Source organism: Pholis gunnellus, assembly GCF_910591455.1.
Source record: "Pholis gunnellus genome assembly, chromosome: 10".
NCBI lineage: Eukaryota > Metazoa > Chordata > Actinopteri > Perciformes > Pholidae > Pholis > Pholis gunnellus.
Window position 1 is genome coordinate 23,579,412 of NC_136537.1, and position 20,341 is coordinate 23,599,752.

The window sequence follows — 20,341 nt, forward strand, 5'->3', positions numbered from 1 at the left end:
TCATTTTTGTGTTATCGACTTATCGTACGATAAATATGGACATGACCTCGATCATTTTTGCGTTATCGACTTATCGTACGATAAATATGGACATGACCTCGATCATTTTTACGTTATCGACTTATCGCACGATAAATATGGACATGACCTCGATCATTTTTACGTTAGACTTATCGTGCGATAAATATGGACATGACCTCGATCATTTTTGCGTTATCGACTTATCGTACGATAAATATGGACATGACCTCGATCATTTTTACGTTATCGACTTATCGCACGATAAATATGGACATGACCTCGATCATTTTTACGTTAGACTTATCGTGCGATAAATATGGACATGACCTCGATAATTCTTTTGGTATTGACTTATCGTACGATAAATATGGACATGACCTCGATCAGTTTTACGTTATCGACTTATCGCACGATAAATATGGACATGACCTCGATCATTTTTACGTTAGACTTATCGTGCGATAAATAAATAAAGTTGCTTAAAAAATAACAACATCCACCATAGCCGAGTATTAGTGCAGTCAGACTCCATTTCATGTCATAGAATGGACAATAAAGTTTTCCCATCATATATTTTTACACTATTCGACCGCAGCCCATATCTGCTGTTGGCGGCCATTAATGTATATTTCTGAGCTAACGGGCTAGTTGACCGTTGTACACATCAGCTCTGTGAGAACAGAGAGGACTCTTAGTGACCTGTTGATGATGTTACTCCCACAGTGAAACCACAGTCAGTCATTCAGTTACTCAACACACGTCTGTAGAGACATTCTTAAGTGTTCTAGTGAACTCATACCTAAGTGTGTCTCTGATGACTGAACCGCAGTGTTATAATCTCAACATAAAACAGGCCACTAGTGCTGCAACGGTCTCTTAAACGTTGTCTTCTAAAAGACACTCAACCAGGAGATGGAAACACAGGAGACACGAGGACTCTGTTGCAGGAAAGCAGCTAACTGGCTCTGTGGGTACAATAAGACCAGGCATAGAAAACAATGAAGCCCAGCCAGCTGACGGAAAAGGCTGCAGTAATATCCAACATATTGTAACGTGATGGGATTATGGGTATTTTACTGGCGGCATTGTACTCACAGTGGCAGTTTCAATGGTTTTAGTGATGAAGCACCTTGTGAAACTGGCTTATCTTTCCCTACATAGAGGCATTATTCTATGTATGAGCAGGAATTGTATTAATACGGTTGTATGATTGATTAACCTCCATGTAATTAAGATTTTATATTCTGTCCCCGGTGTGCATGGATTCCCTGTTTTGTTTACATCTACCAAATTGTGACACAGATGATTGTCCACAAAAAGATGTGACTCGCTTATCAATCACTGACGTACTCACTCACATGTTAAATGTAATGCGTCAAACAGACAAATGCACATTAAAGCAGCAGCTATAACAACAAAAAACATGGAAGCAGAAGTTAATTTTTGAATTTTGCAGGTGTTTAAAGATGTTTAGTTGGATATTGTCCGGACCATCAGTCACATTGTGTGCTCGCTTCTTATACAGAACAAAGAACAGAACGTAATTTTTATGATTATCCTGGTTGATGTTTTAAACCATCAATGATTCAAGATTTCTCTTCAGCCCACGAGCTGCAATCTGCTCTGTTTTCAGAAACGAATACAACTTCCTTTATCTGAGCATCTGTGATGTTATGCAATTTACACTTTAGCCATTTAGCTGTAATTGTAGAGCAGCAGACAGCGTTGCCCACAGACTAGGACAGATTAACAGCCGCAGGGAGTGAACCTAAAACCTTTTGGTGAAGGAACAGTCTGCAAATGAAACCGACTGAACCTGTGACCCTCGAGAGTTTCCCTCTAAAACAGTGTCAGAAAAGACACAATGTAGCGTGCACGTGTGAAATGTAATGAAATGTTTAGTGTTAACCAATATATAAGGGCAAAATTCAAAATTCAGAGCATTAATATAACGGCAAACAGCTATTTGTTATGTAAAGATATGCTGCTCCGTCAGCACTGTTTATGCTGTTAGCACCGTTAGCTGCTAACCGTCGCCATGTTGAGAGCCGTGTGGAGGCAATCCCTCAGTCATAGATGTGCTCTGAATTTCAAATTTACATCTTTAAATGTTCTTTTGTTTTATGTGTAAAAGGTGGTTTGATAATGTAGTTTAACATTTTCATTGAATGTGGAGGGAAATGTTTGAAATGGCACAAAAGAAATATTTTGTTTGTGCTTTTTTACATTTTAATTTCAGCCCCTAAACGACAACAGACATTTGGCAGTAAAATGTTACAGCTAGAAACCCACAACAGCATTCAACAGTTTCTTTCGAGTACTATTGTATAATTATTCTTTCTACGAGTCTTGTCAAATGGGAGCAAGAACCAAAGATACAAAATGAAGTTGGAGGATAATCAAAAAGTTTAGCTACAGACCACTTAGCTACTATCTCTAGTAAAGATCAACTTGCAGACAGCGTCCCAATAGTGAATCAAACTCTTTTAACCGTCAGGCTGTCTGCTTCATGTTCAGCAGGTCCAGGTTTATTTGAACTTTTACTTTAAGATTAAATTCTTAACTTTGTCTTGTTCTTCTTCCCCAGAACCCCGACATGCTGACGAGGAAGATACAGCTGTGTCACATCAACGCCCACATCACATGTCGTCTGTGTGATGGCTACCTGATCGACGCCACCACCGTCACAGAGTGCTTACACACCTGTAGGTCTACACACACTCACACACACTTCCTGTCTGCTTACACACCTGTAGGTCTACACACACTCACACACACTTCCTGTCTGCTTACACACCTGTAGGTCTACACACACTCACACACTTCCTGTCTGCTTACACACCTGTAGGTCTACACACACTCACACACACTTCCTGTCTGCTTACACACCTGTAGGTCTACACACACTCACATACTTCCTGTCTGCTTACACACCTGTAGGTCCACACAATGTCACACACTTCCTGTCTGCTTACACACCTGTAGGTCTACTCACACACTCACACACACTTCCTGTCTGCTTACACACCTGTAGGTCTACACACACTCACACACACTTCTGTCTGCTTACACACCTGTAGGTCTACACACACTCACACACACTTCCTGTCTGCTTACACACCTGTAGGTCTACACACACTCTCACACTTCCTGTCTGCTTACACACCTGTAGGTCTACACACACTCTCACACTTCCTGTCTGCTTACACACCTGTAGGTCTACACACACTCTCACACTTCCTGTCTGCTTACACACCTGTAGGTCTACACACACTCACACACACTTCTGTCTGCTTACACACCTGTAGGTCTACACACACTCACACACACTTCCTGTCTGCTTACACACCTGTAGGTCTACACACACTCACACACACTTCCTGTCTGCTTACACACCTGTAGGTCTACACACACTCTCACACTTCCTGTCTGCTTACACACCTGTAGGTCTACACACACTCTCACACTTCCTGTCTGCTTACACACCTGTAGGTCTACACTTCCTTCCTCTCTTCCCTTCTTCCTTCCCTTCTTCCTTTCTTCCCTTTCTTTCTTTTTCTTCCCTTCTTCCTTCCTCTCTAAACTGTTAAGTTGTAGAAAATGCATTTTCAAATGCAGCTGTTTATGTTTTTGGCATCTTCTCATCCCTCTTGTGAAAGAAGTTTAAGGTCAGCGCTTCCTCTTGAGATTCCTCAGTCATCTAGCCAGAAACGTCCTGTACAACCAGCGAGGCCTCGTGTATTTCTGGGTCGGGTCCGACCCTGAATCAGCGGTTTTGTAAGACCCGGGGGGGGGGGGGGGGTCAACTGAGTTACCAAGGTCTCCCTGATCCTCAGGTGCCCTTTAGTGCTCACATGAGATCTGAACCGAGCTGAAGTTCTCAGTTTGTTGTTGTGAAGTCAAACTACTGCGAATCAAACGTACGTAGGTCTGTGGGTTGTGAGCTGGAAGGCCTTCTCACCCCCCCGCCGCATCTGGAGCCGTTTAATGGAGCTCACACACATTCGTTCCTGGTGTGGTGCATTCGGGTTCGCTGAGAATAATCACAGTCACACTGGAGCCAATCAGCCGCTCTCCTGCTCGCTTCCCTTTGAAGCGAAACATTTCTGTTTTATTTTAAGGGAGGAAAAACCTGATCAAGCAGATCAATCGCCTTCACTCAGAGAGCTTATTCTGAAGACTTCATTACATGTTTCTAGATGCAGAAATCTCTCGGCTAATGTTTGCAGCATAAAGCACCTCTAATGCGCTTCAAACAAGACACAGAACTAAGCACTTATGAAGGAACAATACAGTGAGATAAACCCAGACGGTGTGATACCTCGTCTGTCCGACAGAGGGAGCTCTTCCACCACAGACGGGAGCTCTTCTGCTCACTCTTTGATTCTCCCTCCTGAAAGGGGGTCTCCACCATCACACCTGAGACAAAGAGATTCACATCACGTCACCGTTGCAGCTGTTCAGTCTGAGCTCCGCTGATGGATGGAGGTGGATTTGATGGAGGCTTTGTAGTGCTGGTTTCTCAAAATATGTCCCGTATTTATGCACGTGAAGGTTTCCGTAGGTGACAGGTCAAACATTTTATGTTTAAACATCATTTTAATATTTTATTATCAATCACAAGTCAGAATCTTGTCACAGTGGTGAAGGCAGAGTGTGTATTTTGTCAGCGTGGACATCTTTTTCTGCAGGATCGTCTTCGCTCACTCTCTAATTGCTTTGTTTCCAGTTTATCAGTCAGTTGGAGACAGGAAATTAATACATTACGGTAGAATCCCAAACATTCCCAGGTTCCAGCCTCTCAAATGTAAAGTTTTGACTAAATATCAGTTAATTAATAATCGAGCAGCACGTCGCTGCTACACCGACACCGCGCTGCTGGAGACCCAGGACGTATTGTGGGGCCCGCTGGAGGGGAAGGGAGGCACCGGAGAACCAGAACCAGGACTGAGGGCCAGACTGTCGGACCCTGCTGCAGTAAAATGAGAGACTTCAGTGCTCAGAGACGCTACCACACACACAGGGGCCAAATCAATACAAAATGAAAGTTCCTCGTGGTAACTTTCAACGCAATATGAAAACAACAAGCAATCAAACAGTGACTGAAGAGGAAATACAACATTTACAGTTTAATGTAAGTCAGCTGATGCAGTTATCATCATAGAGACAATAGATACCAATACAGGATTTTGAGGCCGGGACAGATCCCTGTAAACTACTTATCAAAGAAATGTGACCAAAATGAACTCGTCTGTGCTCTCTGGTGGACAAACTGAATACACAGCATCATTGTTGGCCAGTGGGTTTATTTATATCTATGTATCTTGGAGAATAACCATATCTCTCCTGTGTGTGTGTGTGTGTGTGTGTGTGTGTGTGTGTGTGTGTGTGTGTGTGTGTGTGTGTGTGTGTCCGTGTGTCCGTCCAGTCTGTAGAAGCTGTCTAGTGAAGTATCTGGAAGAAAACAACACATGCCCCACGTGTAGGATCGTTATTCATCAGAGCCATCCACTGCAGTACATCGGGTGAGTACACACACACACACTCTGAGTTGTTGTCTTTCACTTACATCCTCTTCCATTCTCCTTCTCCACTACAGTGCACTCCTCTCCTCTCCAGGTTTCTTTGTGCATTCCTCACTCACGAACATATAGCACACACACACACACGCATACACTGATGTGTGTGCTTCATCAGTGTGCAGGGAGCGGCTCTCGGCCTCTGGGGGCATCAGCAGTGCTCTGCCAGTAAACAATAAACTACCAAAGAACAAAGTGCTGCTCGGCCCTTTTCCATCTTATTTTCATTCTTTCGGCAGGAAAAAACACACAATGGTCAGTCTGCTGAGGGTGTAAGTGTGTGTGTGTGTGTGTGTGTATATATATATATATATATAATATATAAGTATAGATACATGAACATAAGACAGTTTGATGAATACAATAATGCTACTCCCGGCTCTGATGAATTAGACTAAATAGGCTGGTTTTAAATAGATCAATTACAATTTACAATTCTGTTTCCAAGATGAGCTTCTAGAAATATACGTACAGTACGCAGTGCAATAAATAATAAATGCATATTGTATTCATGAATAAAGGAACTATGATGTCTTTAAATGGATTGTCTCACTGATGAATGAGTGTGAACTTTTCATATTAATATCCTGAATAAGATGATTTAACTGACCGGCAGAACCAAAGATGGCGTCTTCTTTTTAATTCCACACATTCTTCTTCCTTCTCAAAACCTGGTGGCTACATTACCCACAATGCAATTCAACGGCGGACAGAGTGGGTGTTGTGCTCGTGGTGTAGCTGTAAACTGCCGACCTTGCACCTTTCAGACATTATAGAATATTATTTTTAACATGTGCAGTCGTACGTAAGACCTGTAAACACACTGTGATGTGTAAAGTCAGAGGAGTTTCCCTTTAATGCGGTCACTGTGCTCAGAGAACCTCAGTACGCAGGGCAGGGAAATATTTGAAGATGTTTGCTTCAAAAACATCAGAATTGCAAAATGTTCTTTGAAATAATCGACCACTTAAAATGAAAAAGAGTCTTTGTCTGTAATTTGCTCACAAACATACTTCAGGCTGTGAACATCTGAGACTGTAAACGATGAATCTGGTGAACATTTAGGAAGTGAAGTCGGCGTCGTCTTGTTTTGTTGGGTTCTCTCTGCCAGACTGCGTCCTCCTCTCTGAGGGATGTTGCTGTCGTTCGCTCCGCTCATGCATTCACGTCTGATTAATGCGTCGCACTAACTTCACGTGCGCCCGCAAATTCGCTCATTACCGTCCAAACTGAGCCGTCTGCGGACTCATTGTTGTGCAGGAAAATGCTTCATTTCGAACACATTAGCTCTTCGCACAGCTGTTTGTTTTGGGTTTTTTTTTTGGCCTCGTTTGTTTGTAGAAAATTGGATTTGATGAGAAACATCACAAGTGATTTGAAGCCAAAGACAAATAAAAGCCATCTGCTCATCAAGACCACTGATCAAAGTTGATGTTTGAGATTGAACTTGAAATCACACTCAGAGAATTAGCTCCGCACTAATCCAGCCTCTTGTTCTGTCAAGTGTGGATTTCCCTGATGCGTTTAATCCGTTTTATTATTTCACATGCGACAATAAAACCACAAACAGCTGTTCTTTAGTGGTGGGAAGGAAATGATGTACTTTAAAATATGTATATAGTATACAAGTTAAAGTCACCACTAAATGACTGCTAATTTTACAGAATATACAACTTAAGATGTTACTTTAGATAAAATTGGCATTTGAGCCAGTTCTTCGTCAATTCTTTATTTCTTTATTATGTTTTTGCTGCAGAGAAGCACCAAGCCTGGATGAATACATTAAAAAATGTGCAACATTCTTGTTTTATAAATCACAGTTTTCAGTGACCCACTTTGAAAGATGCAAGCTTTATTTAACCTGCTGAAAGTCTCATTGAGGTTAAAAATCAGCTTATTAATGTTATTATAAGAAGTAAAACACAGACAGCATGTAGCATAGAGGCCAATCAAACCAAAGGATGCCTATATACCTACAGGAAGAACCCACACATCAAAACCCAGAAGAATGGCGTTCATCCCTGCAGTGGAGTTCCACTGACTTCTAAAGGCGTCTCTTAATTTAACAGCTCGTATCTGTGCCACATGTGTACACAGCAGACCTCAGAGAACAAACTACCGGCTCTGTCCAGCGGGGGTCAGTGTTTCGCTGCCTTTTTGCAAAGAGCCTCAGCGCCGGCAGATACAGGTGGACAGCGGGGGGGAGACAAACGAGTATTTCTCTCCTCCATAACACTGAGACAAACCTGAGGCGTCGTGTCCGTTAGCTGGTTGTCAAAACGCACCAGCACGGCGATGTCGAGCCCCCACGCTGTGCACCTGCGTCACCTGCACTGCCCGAAAGGGAAAGGCTGTTTAACACTGACTGACAAAACATATGCTGCACACCGGCCTCACCGGAGAGCAGGTGTCATTTGAATTTTTCGGGTCCAACACATTTGACATTTCTTAGTAAATGTCAGGTTGAGATTTGGTGCTTCTCATCAGAAAACAGGGTTTTCAGTTAGAATCAGTTCAATATCCTGTTAACCATCTAGAGGCCCATTTAAAAGCACAGGGATGTGGTAACAATGGTATAACTTCTCATCATCAATTCTCATGAACTAATACGGTAACAAACCCATTTTGTTGTTCTTTCCAGCCATGACAGAACAATGCAAGACATCGTCTACAAGTTGGTACCGGGACTTCAAGAGGGTAAGTGCACAAGAGATCCACTTAGTAACCTTAAAGCTTCTTTCTCTCCAGTTGTTCCCTTCTGTCTGCCAGTTGCTGTTCCTCTTTTTTCCTTTCTGTGCTGTTGTCTGGTTTTCTATCTTCTACTATTTTGGCCGGCAGGTTTTGCTTAAAGCGTCAGAAATCAGAGCTTCTCTGTGGAGCCATCACGAGTAACGTGACTCTTTTTAAGCTAGCTAGCAACCAATGCTGACCTCTGTTATAGCCTACTTACTAGTTTCAGCAGCACAGCATGTGTTTATTTATTCTGATTTGGGAAAGCAAGCATCTCCATGTTGGATGAAACTCTTCTTAATTTTAGTTTAAACTTTACTCATTTTAAACCTGGTTTGAATGAATCCTTATTGGTGCAACCCAGCCAAATTATTCACAAATTGTCTTAGCATTCATTTTATTAATATCATTTTGTTGTCATTATCGTGCTCAGATGACCTCACGAAGCACGTTTCATGTCCTCTCTGATTTCTCTCCCTCGTACAGCGGAGATAAAGAAGCAGCGGGAGTTCTATCAGAAGTTGGGGATGGAGGTGCCTGGAGACATTAAAGGAGAGCATTGCAACATGAAGACTCTTCTAGATCAACGTAATGGTACGCCCCCCCCCCCCACCCCACCCCCAGCTGGTTCAATCCGGTTGAATATGCAAATTGTTTTCGTGAGGCCAGCCGCCGTGTGAAGGAAGCTGGATTTATTTATTTCTCCCTGTTCAACATGACCTTCAGGTAGTACATAAGAGACATGGGGGCCACAGCATGACAGGAGGTGTTGTTTACCGTGTGTGTGTGTGTGTGTGTGTGTGTGTGGAAGGTCCTCCAAATACTGGGAGTCAAACAAACCAACAAAGAAAAGAAAGTCTTCGGTGGCTCTACAACACAGTTCAACACACGTGTTTGTGTACTCACCGTTGAGTTGTTGGTTTTTCTGTATTTTCGATGAAGTGTGGGCTCATCAAAGCTTCTGTACGCTTGAAGGTTTTGATTTATTAATCGGACTTCACAGATTTCAAACTTCTGTCGATCATTTGTAAAGTCTTCAAGGAGCCGGTTTCCTCTAATCCGCTTAATCCTCTGGAGTCTTTTAAGATTTTTGGTTTGATTCGTACAAAGACTGAACCAGCGGCTGGACATTTAACACAAACACCACATCGTTACGGGTCTCTGTTGTGTTATCGAGTTAAACAACAGCTGGTGTCTGAGCGTATGAGCAGGATGTGAGGTCCTCGGGCTGCAGAACGAACGTGTTCACGACTCGACACGATTACAGCCGGTGGAAGAGCGGAATATTGTGCAGATGTGCTACATTAAACCACGAGTAACAGCAGAAGCCATTAAGCTGTAGAAAAGAAGGCAATTTGGTGAGCGAGTCCCCGGCCTGCTTGTTGTGCACGACGGCTTTTCCGTACCAGGGCCCGGCGTGGATGTGTGGCCAGAGGGCCTTCACGCCGGCAGGCCTAATCGCTCGCTTAATCCCCCCTCTCAGATTTTCTGTAATTAAGGCTCAAATTGAAGTGGAACTGCTCTCGCTTGAAGACCACTTTAGCTACAACACACACACACACACACACACACACACACACACACACACACACACACACACACACACACACACACACACACACACACACACGTGTGTTCGTACACAAACATGTTTTAAGGGTCGTTTGCCCAGACGCCGACAGAAATAGAAACCCACGGACTCCTGGATTGCATCTCACCATCGTTTCCATTCAGTGCGCCAAAACAGAAACAGTAATGACGTCTCCAGCTTTGGGGAGTGAGTATTTTTACATTTGACACGAGAAAAAATGCAGAAAATCAAATGTGGTTTTGTTTCATGTGGAGGCTCATTAACCAGGAAGTTTTCTCTCCTGGATCAACCAAGAGTTTGGTGCATTTTAAGCTTTTTCAGTTTTCTGAATTCGTTTTCTGAATTGTGAGAAAATAAAGCGGGTCTCTGGGGTTGTCATCCACCTCCCAGCTCTGCACACAGGAAGCTAAATGACAGAAGCTAAATGAATACCTACACCATGAATACGGAGTATATTAATGAAGGAATAACATAATAAAACCAGAAGTGATCGTGTGGATAATACAGTAAGAAGGGTTCATCTGATGAAATCCTGCATTGCGAGCGACCTTTCTTCAAAATGAGACTCCCGTGATTGAAGGTGCTGCTGCGTTGTGACGCGCCACCCACTCACGCATCACCGCATCGCCTTGCTTTCATCACGATAGATGGACCAAAGTAGCAGCAGTGTAAGTTGGCTCATATTAGTCCAGACAGTGACTCCAGTCCTTTGGAGACAAGTCTGAAAACACCCCCGAGAGATTAAGACTGAAACCCTGAGGGTTCTTCACTTTAGAACAATCTCCCTGAAGAGTTGCAGAGAACCTGCTGCCCTTACAAGCTGGATGAATAATCTATAAAACCGTTTTTTTTGACCTGACAGTCCAACTCTAAGAACTCTATGAACAAGCACATAATCCTGGTATCGGCAGCGTTCTTGTTTTCGTTTGTAGTCAGAGTAGAATCGACCAAAAGAGGCGGAACACAGTGGCTGAAATATATACATCAACTCAAATCCCATCGGCTGTCGTCTTGACAAAGATTGAGCTCTTTATGATCTTTTTAATATAACGTACCTGCATTTATATGCAGATCTGTGGACAGAGATTACATGTAGACGTTGTCTCTCAACTCCCAAGTCCATTCTGCGTCCCATTCCCCAAAGCCACGCCTGTTCGGTCCTCTCACATGGGTCCTCGAGCACCTTGTGTTAACCGGTCCAAGACGCGAGCCGAGGGTGCATCAACCGCAGACTCATTCAAGATGTTTAGCATCCTAAGTGCCTGGATCTGTTGGGGAGCTGCAGAGCCGGTGAGAGCGCGAGACACAGAATGAAGGGAACCCCGCCGGAGGGGTCGCCTCGCCTCGCCTGTAGCCAACACGGACCACAGTTGTTGTTGTTGTTGTCGCCACCAAAGGTGTCGGATGTTAACATGTTTAAACTCAACACACAGCACAGTGACTGATCTACATAGGGGTGATAGTAAAGATGACGTACGCTCTCAGATCTTGTAGTCGGACCAAAAGCATCCTTCATTTAATTCAATACCTACTTCAATGAGTTTGTATGTCCAGCCTCCCCACGAGGGCTTTAAAGTCCATTCTGAGAAGATGAGTGCTCCTCATTAGCTCTTATTTAAGAACGGCAAACTAAAGTTAACACGCGGCGAAGCAGAGATCACACGGCGCTAACTACCGGCGACAACGGGCGCTCTGTTGGCGTTGCCCCCTTGCCAGCCGAGCTGAACCGCATTACACTTTAATTAAAGTCTCATTTATCCAGATTCCCCCAGAAGTAGAAAGTTTCTCTCGGGGTCCTCTCTTAACGAGCCGAGGTAAATAAATCGCTAACCACTTCCTAGAGAAGTCACCAGAGCTGGTCAGAGAAACGGCCTTGCTTCTAGCTGAGGTAGAATGCATTCTCTGCTTTTATTCAACAGGAAATTGAAAAAGTTGAATTATTAAAATGATATTTAAACAGCAAAGACGCCACACATGGGTGTAAGCTTTATTCACTTTGCTTTTCATACACAGCGAGTTTTCCTCCCAGAAAAACAGAAACTCGGCTTCCACCAGCACACAGCAGACTCTGGTTTAAATGAATTAAATGCAAGAAAATGGACGTGATGAGTCTGCTGAGAGCGCTTTCTAATCTTATTACTACCATATGAACTTTAGGGGAGTAAGAAAATATCCATGCACGTGAGTGTTTGCGATATTATGTTTTGTTTTACTGTACAGAATTAAGATCTGCGGCGGGCAGTTTGTAAATCTCCAGACACGAGCAATCATCCCCATTACCTGGAACACAAACGGGGTCTCCGCCCGTGTTTTGGAGTCGCTGAGAGACTCCGGGGTTGTCTGAAGGTGAGCCGCGACAATGAGAGCGAGCCCCTCTTGATAAGCAATCAGTGAGTGTGTGGAGTCAGGAGACATCCGAGCGGCCCGGACCTCTCTCCCCGGTAATACTCGGTGGAATTGGTGACAGTTAGCCCGAATGGAAGACGGTCACAGAGGGCTGAACGCAATCCCATCTGCAGCCTGAGCTGAAGTAAACTGTCCACACACACACACACACACACACACACACACACCATGTTATTACAGCCACTGAATCCAGGACGAACACACCGTCTTTGTTTTTAAGAGTTTACAGAAAAGCAATATCTATCTGTGCAGCCATTGTTGTCGCCGCGCCGCAATTTAGACTTTGATAACTGAGTTTCATATCTAAAAAGGTCAAAGCTACTACAATTTTACAGCCAACAAGAAGAATCCATAAAAGATATATAAACACACACATGTGGTGGACAGCTGCTCCACAGGGCTTTTACACGTTGGTTAGGTGTCTTCTACGGTGTTTATGTGCGCACAAGAAACCAGATTACAGCAGGAGGTGAGACAGCACGGTGCTGTGGAAACTCAAATATTAGACTTGTTTGATTTTAGTCTTGGATGAGCCTCGAGACACATGCGCTGGTAAATTGAGAGATTTTGGTCTTTTTTAATTAAGTTTTCTTTCAGACCAGTGGAAAGAAAACATCCAAAATACACATCTGGGTGTTTATTTTACTACTTTGTCTATTTGCGTTTGTAGATTTCTCCTTTAATTCATCACAAGTTACCATCTAATGCCTCATTTGCGTATTTAAACAGAACATTTCAGAAAACTTAATACAAAAAGTAATTGTCTTAATGAGAGTAATAACTGGGTTTCATTAATTCGTTAATTGTTTAACCCTGTTCACCTGTAGTGTCAACATCTCTTTGAAAGCTGTTTTCTTCTCGTGGCGCACCGATTCCTTCAGGTTTCATCCGAGCCCAAAGCTCCGTGTGGTGTGTTTATTAATACGTTACCTTGAACACATGAAGCGTGAGAAACATGTGTTCACCAGAGGTTGCTGCTCTCTCCAACGTCCTCCCGTGTCTGCCTCCCATTTTCTTGGAAAAGAAAAATGCAAAACCAGACGGACTTAATGACTGAAGGACAGTCGGTATTTATTCTTTCCTGGTTAGAAGTCGCCCCGTGTTAGAGACGTGCCCAGACAGCAGATAAGTCGTATGAAGGATGCTCCGACACCCCTCGGACACGTAAATGTAATTACCTTATAGATGGAGCTCTACAGGAGGCGCTGTTTACGCTCCAGCAGGCGCAGGCTGTTTAAATACTGCAGAGAGAGACAAACATGTACCCGACATGTCTTGTATTCAACAGCACCACAGACGTCTATTAAGCTCGGGCCTCTTGAGTTCAGTTAAGGAACGTAATGAGCGATCGAGCAGCTGCATTACGTGTCCTTGAACTGTGTGCAGGTCTGTTACTGTGCTCCAGTCCAGGTGGCAAATATGAAATTGTTATTAAAGATTTACAACATGGCGGCTCAACGCTCTTCTTCACTTTGGTTTTCTTGCGCAGGCGACGCAAAGTCGGAGGAGACGGCCAATAAGGAGGCAGGAGAGGAGAAACCGGAGGAGGAAAACGACTATCACCGTAGCGACGAGCAGGTAAGGCCTTTTTTTTTTTACTGACACAATTGTGCTCTGCGTTTCCTCTCTCCAGGGGCTTGGTTTAGCCTAAAAGAGAATAAAGAAAATCACTGTCCCCTCAGGAACAGCTCAAAGTGTCCAACTACTTCCGACCAAATGAAATATGTCCCTTTTGAATTTTACACTGTTCTCAAACCGACATGAGTCAACAGAGATCTGACAGAGCAGCTACGAAAATCACAGCTCTAAAAAAACAAGCGACTCGATGCTGAAGTGTCTTAAACTTGCATTCTCTCTACTGACCACCAGGGGGCGACTCCTCTGGTTGTATAGAAGTCTATGAGAAAATGACTCTACTTCTCTCTTGATTTATTACCTCAGTAAACATTGTAAACATGAGTTTATGGTCTCAATCTCTAGTTTCAAGTCTTCTTCAATACAGCATGATGTTCATTTAGTAAATGATGGTACATTTAGAGTCAAACAGACCATAAAGCAGGGGATGCTTTAGGGCGGGGCTACACAGTGATTGACAGGTCGCTGCTGCTATCAGAGCTGTATACGGCGTCTCTCCGTCACTCCTCCTTATTCCAAACATGGCAACCTCTGTTCATTGGTTGCAAAAAAACAACAGGGCGATGGTCGTATTCCAAGAAGGCGACGGCAAAATCGCCGAACTCGAGGCTTCAAACCTGCAGTTCACGAACCAACGGAAGACGTCACGACGACTACGGACACTTCTTATTTACAGTCTATGGAAAAAAAAACGCAAATATAGCGAGGCGAAACGCCAGAGGAGGGGCCAACTTTGAATGTTGCGTTTACAAACTGCAACCAACAAATCCTACTCATGTCGTTAAAGTTTCCCAAAATTAGAATGAAAAAACCAAACTGCTGACAGCGAGGTCTGAGGATTGAGAGCACATGAACGTGCTCGGATAGATGCCACTAGAGGTAGGAGTTCATTTCATGTATTTAAGGAAATTGGTTTATTGTTAAAGGGCTGGTTCGCCTAAATTACGAGGACACTTGGGAGGCAGTACTCATTGGTTTTGCGTTTTAGCAGAGATTAGAAGAAGCAAATTGGATAAAATAATTGTGGGTTACAAAGCAGTCTGTCAGGAACAAAAGCACAGAGGAACACAAATACTGTTGCTGATAATTGTGGGTACAGTTGCCTTTAAAAGCCTGCACATCAATTATTGCCTTTTATAAAAGTGGCCCCCATGTGAGTTACCAGTTTTAAAATTACTGGAGTCTTCCGTCTGCGTCGCTGCGTCTCTTTGTATCGATCCGTCTAGAGACGGACACCACGGAACGCGTTCTAAAATGGAAAACAGGCTTTTCCTGATTTCATTTGTATTCTGGCTCATTACCGAGCTCTGCAAACGGGACTTAATAATGCAGCAAGAGCGGAGTTATCGTTGTGTTGGACAGAAGGTATCAGAAACTCAAAGCGTCATGTTGCACAGACTGCTTTTACATAATTTTAGTCATCATTTTGAAGAAAACAAAAACCCAGCAGGGAGATTTCTTTTAAAAACGAGCCATTCGTCTCCGATCAACCGGCTCTTTACTGACGTGTTGGGGAAGGCGGGCCGCCCCGGTGAGGGCAGAGATCTCGCCCTTTGGAAAATTCAGCAGCGGTGCAGAATGCGTTCAGAATAGCTAATACGGCTGTCTGTGTGAGCTGAATGCAGTCATGTCAAATGTCACCGAGACGGGGGAGGAGGAGGAGGAGGAGGGGGGGTGGAAAGAGCCGAGGAATACAAGATGACTGATGAAAATGAGAGATTTGCAGGACTGAAGGGAGAGAAAGACACAATGCACTGCAGGGTGATATGGTGGGATACAAAAAACAAGATAGGGATGAATGTCGGAGGGATGGAGTGGGTTTGTGGTGAACATTGAGACGGTGAGGGTTCGACAGTAAGAAAGGAAATGAGAGGCAGATGAAGAGAACTGTGACTGAAGATGAGACCGTATGCCGGAGATGGAACAGAAAGGCATATAAAAAGGAGGAGACACCCTCCATAAACTGCATTGAAACGGATAATAGCATTACGGTGATTCAGGGTTGTGGCAAAAAAAATTGCAGGCTAAAAAAAAAAAGTGCCACGATGAAATGCAGCGCCATCAGGGGAAGAGTGGTGTTCTTCTATAATCACCCTCAGCACCATCTAGACGGAGGATAAGAAGGATTGCTGCTGTGATAAACTCAGAGTAGTAAATTACCCTTTAATATATATATATATAGAATAAAAGGTTTGTGAAGGTGCTGTTGGTTTACACGACCTCCAGGGAGCCGGTGGAAGACTACCTTTAGGTTATACATCGATTATTTCCTCTGCAGAACGCCCACATGTCACCGTTTACTCTCCAAACTAATGCTGCAGGTTATTTTCAGAACAAAGGAGTTGTGTTTGGAAGAATCTGAGACATCTGTGACAACTTCCTCACTCACAACACTTCAAACTTGGTCTGTGGCCCAACGCTTCGAACGTGTAATGGCCGGCGGGTCCCTTTCTGCTTCAGAACGTGTCGGATATAACGATACAAATACATCGAGACAATGTAAATGTGTTGCTGTATCGTAACGCCAACATTTAAATACATACATCCTGATGGAGGCTTTTATCCTAACCGCCTTCTCCTAGAAACAAGTTACCACTTTTGTGTTGACTTTTAACAACTTTCATTCAGCCGGTAATGGTAACCAGACAATGGAGGACGGATGACTTAAGGCTGGAAAAGGTCCTTCGAAGCCCTTTTTATTTTTTCAGAATGCAGCAACCAGCCCAGATAGTCGAGGGCCGAGAACGTTATAATAAACTTTATTAGCAAAGCAGAGTTGTGAGAAGATTGAAAAACACAAAACAAGAAGGTTCCAGAGGAATGAAAGCATCGGCTGCAAGCAGGAAGAATGAGGAGGATCACGATTTCACCGCAGATGTAAGAACCAGCAGGTGAACCTGCAGCACGTGGCCGACTTCCAGAACGCTTCCCCGCTGTCTTCTGGGCGACCTTTAGGAGTGTAACCTTGGGGCGCGAGGCAGTGCTAATGAGAAAACTAATGAAAGCAGTGACACACCAAAAAAAAACTGAAAAGGATCATAACAAAATCTAAATAATTAGAGAACCCTACTTTGTCCTCACAGCATGGGGTAGTGGAGCTTCAGTGATCAGGCAGCAACCTCCAGTTCTGAAAAATGTAAACCAATGCTTCATGTGTTAAAGCTGCATTCTCTCTAATGTCCACCAGGGGGCGACTCCTCTGGTTGTATAGAAGTCTATGAGAAAATGACTCTACTTCTCTCTTGATTTATTACCTCAGTAAACATTGTAAACATGAGTTTATGGTCTCAATCTCTAGTTTCAAGTCTTCTTCAATACAGCATGATGTTCATTTAGTAAATTATGGTCCATTTAGAGTCAAACAGACCATAAAGCAGGGGATGCTTTAGGGCGGGGCTACTGTGATTGACAGGTCGTTACCAGAGACATATACTGCGTCTCTCTACGTCACTATTACGCGTCAAAATTTGGTCACTTCTGTTCTCTGGCTGCAAAAAAACAAGATCAAAACCAACGGGTGATGTCACGGCGACTGCGTCCACTTCTCACATACAGTCTCTGGTTCTGATGAGTTATGAAAACCTTATATCCATGTGGAGAGAAGAGATTGTGTAAATGTAATAGAACTACAGCTATTTTGGGCTTGAAGAGTCTGCTTTGGGGAAATATTCTAAATTATTAATCAAGCCTTGAATTAAAAAAATGTCGATGTCGACAGTCTGAGGCAACGCTTTCTCTGTACAACGCCAAAAAAGGCACATATGATGCTTTGTTGATAGGCCTCACTGTTGCATCAGTCACATGTGTGAGTGTGCATCCAGCTGCAGCAGCAGCAGGACTCTCTGGCTCCATTACATCGCCACTAATGCGCGGTGATGTAATGAAAACCCGCCGCGGAGTCTCCAGATCACCGCCGAGGCTTTTATTTCACATTACCAGCCTCCCTCGATGGCTGGCTGTATATCACGGTGCCGCTCTTTGCTTATGGAACGGCGGCCCGGTGTTTAATAGAGGTTTCAGAGTTGGAGCAGAAACCAGAATTGTTGGTTTTTCATGTCGCAATAGAGCGAGAGAGAGAGAGAGAGAGAGAGAGACGGAGAGCTTCTGTCTCTTTGATGTGTGGGGGCAGCAGATCACCGGCTGTAATGCATTCTGACTCCTGCAACCATCTCCTGCCAAAACCACCTACCGTGTCTCCTCGGGGGAAAGACAACAACAAGAGAACGGGCCAGTGGTCGTGGCGCTCGGTCGCGTGGAAAGAGAAACGCAAAACAGACAATGCTGGTTCTGTGGGAACCTGCGGTACAATCAGCACGACGAATAAACCAGCTATTTATTTACACCTTTATAACCCGTCAGTCTGCTTTCACCACAGATTAGAGCTCATACGTAACAGCAGACTGCTGTGTTTTAAGGATCTGCTTATGTTTAGTTCTGGTCTTTGTATTTTCCTGTTGCAATGTTGCTGCAGCTGACAGGAAGTGAACATCTATAGGTATTGATATAGTCTTTAGACTACAATGAACACCGTCTCCATCTTGTATTTGGTGCAGACCGTTTCCCACAGAAGGTTGCTCAGCGTCGGCTCTCTGCTTTGTGTTTTCCTCCCCAACAGGTCAGCATCTGCTTGGAGTGCAACAGCAGCAAGCTCCGAGGCCTGAAGCGCAAGTGGATCCGCTGTTCAGCACAAGCCACGGTCCTCCACCTCAAGAAGTTCATCGCCAAAAAGCTTAACCTGACATCATTTAATGAGGTACGGAGAACAATGGGGAACTAGAAAACCACTGCCAGATGTGTGACATGATAGAAGTAGTTTTAGTTTAAGATTCACAGGATTAAGAATCTTAATTCAAGAGAAAATGTTTGTATTTTTGCCCTCGTCGTCGTAGAATTATACTCCAACTAAATGACAGTTCAGTGCATGTTAATAACCTTCATGTTAACCAAGTAGTTCCACTGCCTCAGTTCATCCGTCATTCAATCGCCTGAGCTGAACCACGGCATGCTTTTTGTCCAAAGATGGATTTGTAACAAACTGGAACAAATCTTTGCGTTTAGTTTTTAACTTGTTTGGAAGCACCAAGTTTAGTTCATCACAAGCAATTACATAAATGAGTTCTACTTTCCCGCACTGAGTCACACGAGGCTCCTTTGTGTTTGTTATATTTAGCAGGAAACGAGCTCTGATGATATCTAGATGTGGTGATTTTTCTATTTATTGTCTCTTAACACAGCGGCGGGGGGGCGGAGGGGGCGGTAATTTTGACGGATGGATTTTTAGAACGCCGTGAATAATCATCTCAAGACGCCTCCGTGTCTTCTGTTTTTTTGTATGTTTTGCTGGCTGTCACAGAGATGAGTGGGTGGGCTCCATCATATCGTCGGCCTCCGTTGCACAGCCATTGTTGTCTTATCTATCGACTATCGGAAAAGGACTTGTTCGCACAGATCCGGTGTTCAGAGCGTTACGACACAGACAAACAAGAGCGCCGTTCACTCACTCCACCGCTATGTCGACCTGTCGACGCATCTAAATGTTCCCCGACAGGAAGTGAAAAGCGTCACACGCTCGTGTGCTTGACAGGAGAAACGCCGTGGATGTATAAAGAGAGAGACGGTGAAGCTGAAGGGGGATTTGTTTGGGTGTCGAGTTCAACAATCTTTTCTCCAGAAACCTCTGGGTTATTTTTAGCATCCTCCTAATCAGAGATGGACGGTTTCCACCGTTCTGCCTGTGCAGAACGAGGCAGGCTGCTGTAGATCCAGTCACAGCCAGCAGGTGGCGCTGCTGTCTCCCCCCTCTCTCTCTCTCTCTCTCTCTGCCTGTCTCTCAAGTATTGATTGGCAGATGCCGATGCGAGGCTCCCCTCAGCAGAATATCAATGCTGACCTCGCAGGGAGAGCGGTGGATTTGGAGGAGCCGCTTTGTGTTCAAGTATTGAACTCGTGTGTTCTCTCAGAGAACCCCCGCCGCTGCACAGGAGCCACGCTCCACGTCCACATGAGCCCCCCCCCCCCCGTCCGAGAAACCGCCCCGTTATCACTGCGACTGAGAAATAGGAGCAGAGCGGGCAGCGTACAGGAGGCGGAAGTTTTTTGAATATCTGCCTCAGGTGTCCAGCCAGTGATTGTCTTAGTCGTAGTCGTGTTGTTCAGTTTAAAACACTCAGCTGTTCAATTATTCGCTTTTTTTTTGTTGTTGTTTTTTTTTTCACAGCTGGACATTTTATGCAACGAGGAAATCTTGGGAAAGGACCACACGTTGAAATTTGTTGTTGTGACAAGATGGAGATTTAAGGTAAGACATCTAGAGACGTGAATACTTTTGGTTTATTTAATGCGGCGATAGTTCTGTGAAACATATGTTGCTGTATGAAGG

The 20,341-nt window shown here is 44.1% G+C and overlaps 1 protein-coding gene across 2 annotated transcripts in view; it reads left to right on the plus strand.

Moving 5' to 3' along the window:
* pcgf3 (polycomb group ring finger 3) overlaps nucleotides 1–20,341 on the plus strand; it is a 46,886-nt gene that overhangs the window by 22,210 nt on the left and 4,335 nt on the right. For both annotated transcript variants that reach the window (XM_079167243.1, XM_079167244.1), the window contains exons 3-9: nucleotides 2,609–2,726; nucleotides 5,450–5,546; nucleotides 8,242–8,297; nucleotides 8,817–8,924; nucleotides 13,817–13,905; nucleotides 18,578–18,715; nucleotides 20,180–20,260. In XM_079167243.1, the coding sequence (XP_079023369.1) occupies nucleotides 2,609–2,726; nucleotides 5,450–5,546; nucleotides 8,242–8,297; nucleotides 8,817–8,924; nucleotides 13,817–13,905; nucleotides 18,578–18,715; nucleotides 20,180–20,260 (687 nt within the window). The remainder of the gene's footprint in view (nucleotides 1–2,608; nucleotides 2,727–5,449; nucleotides 5,547–8,241; nucleotides 8,298–8,816; nucleotides 8,925–13,816; nucleotides 13,906–18,577; nucleotides 18,716–20,179; nucleotides 20,261–20,341) is intronic.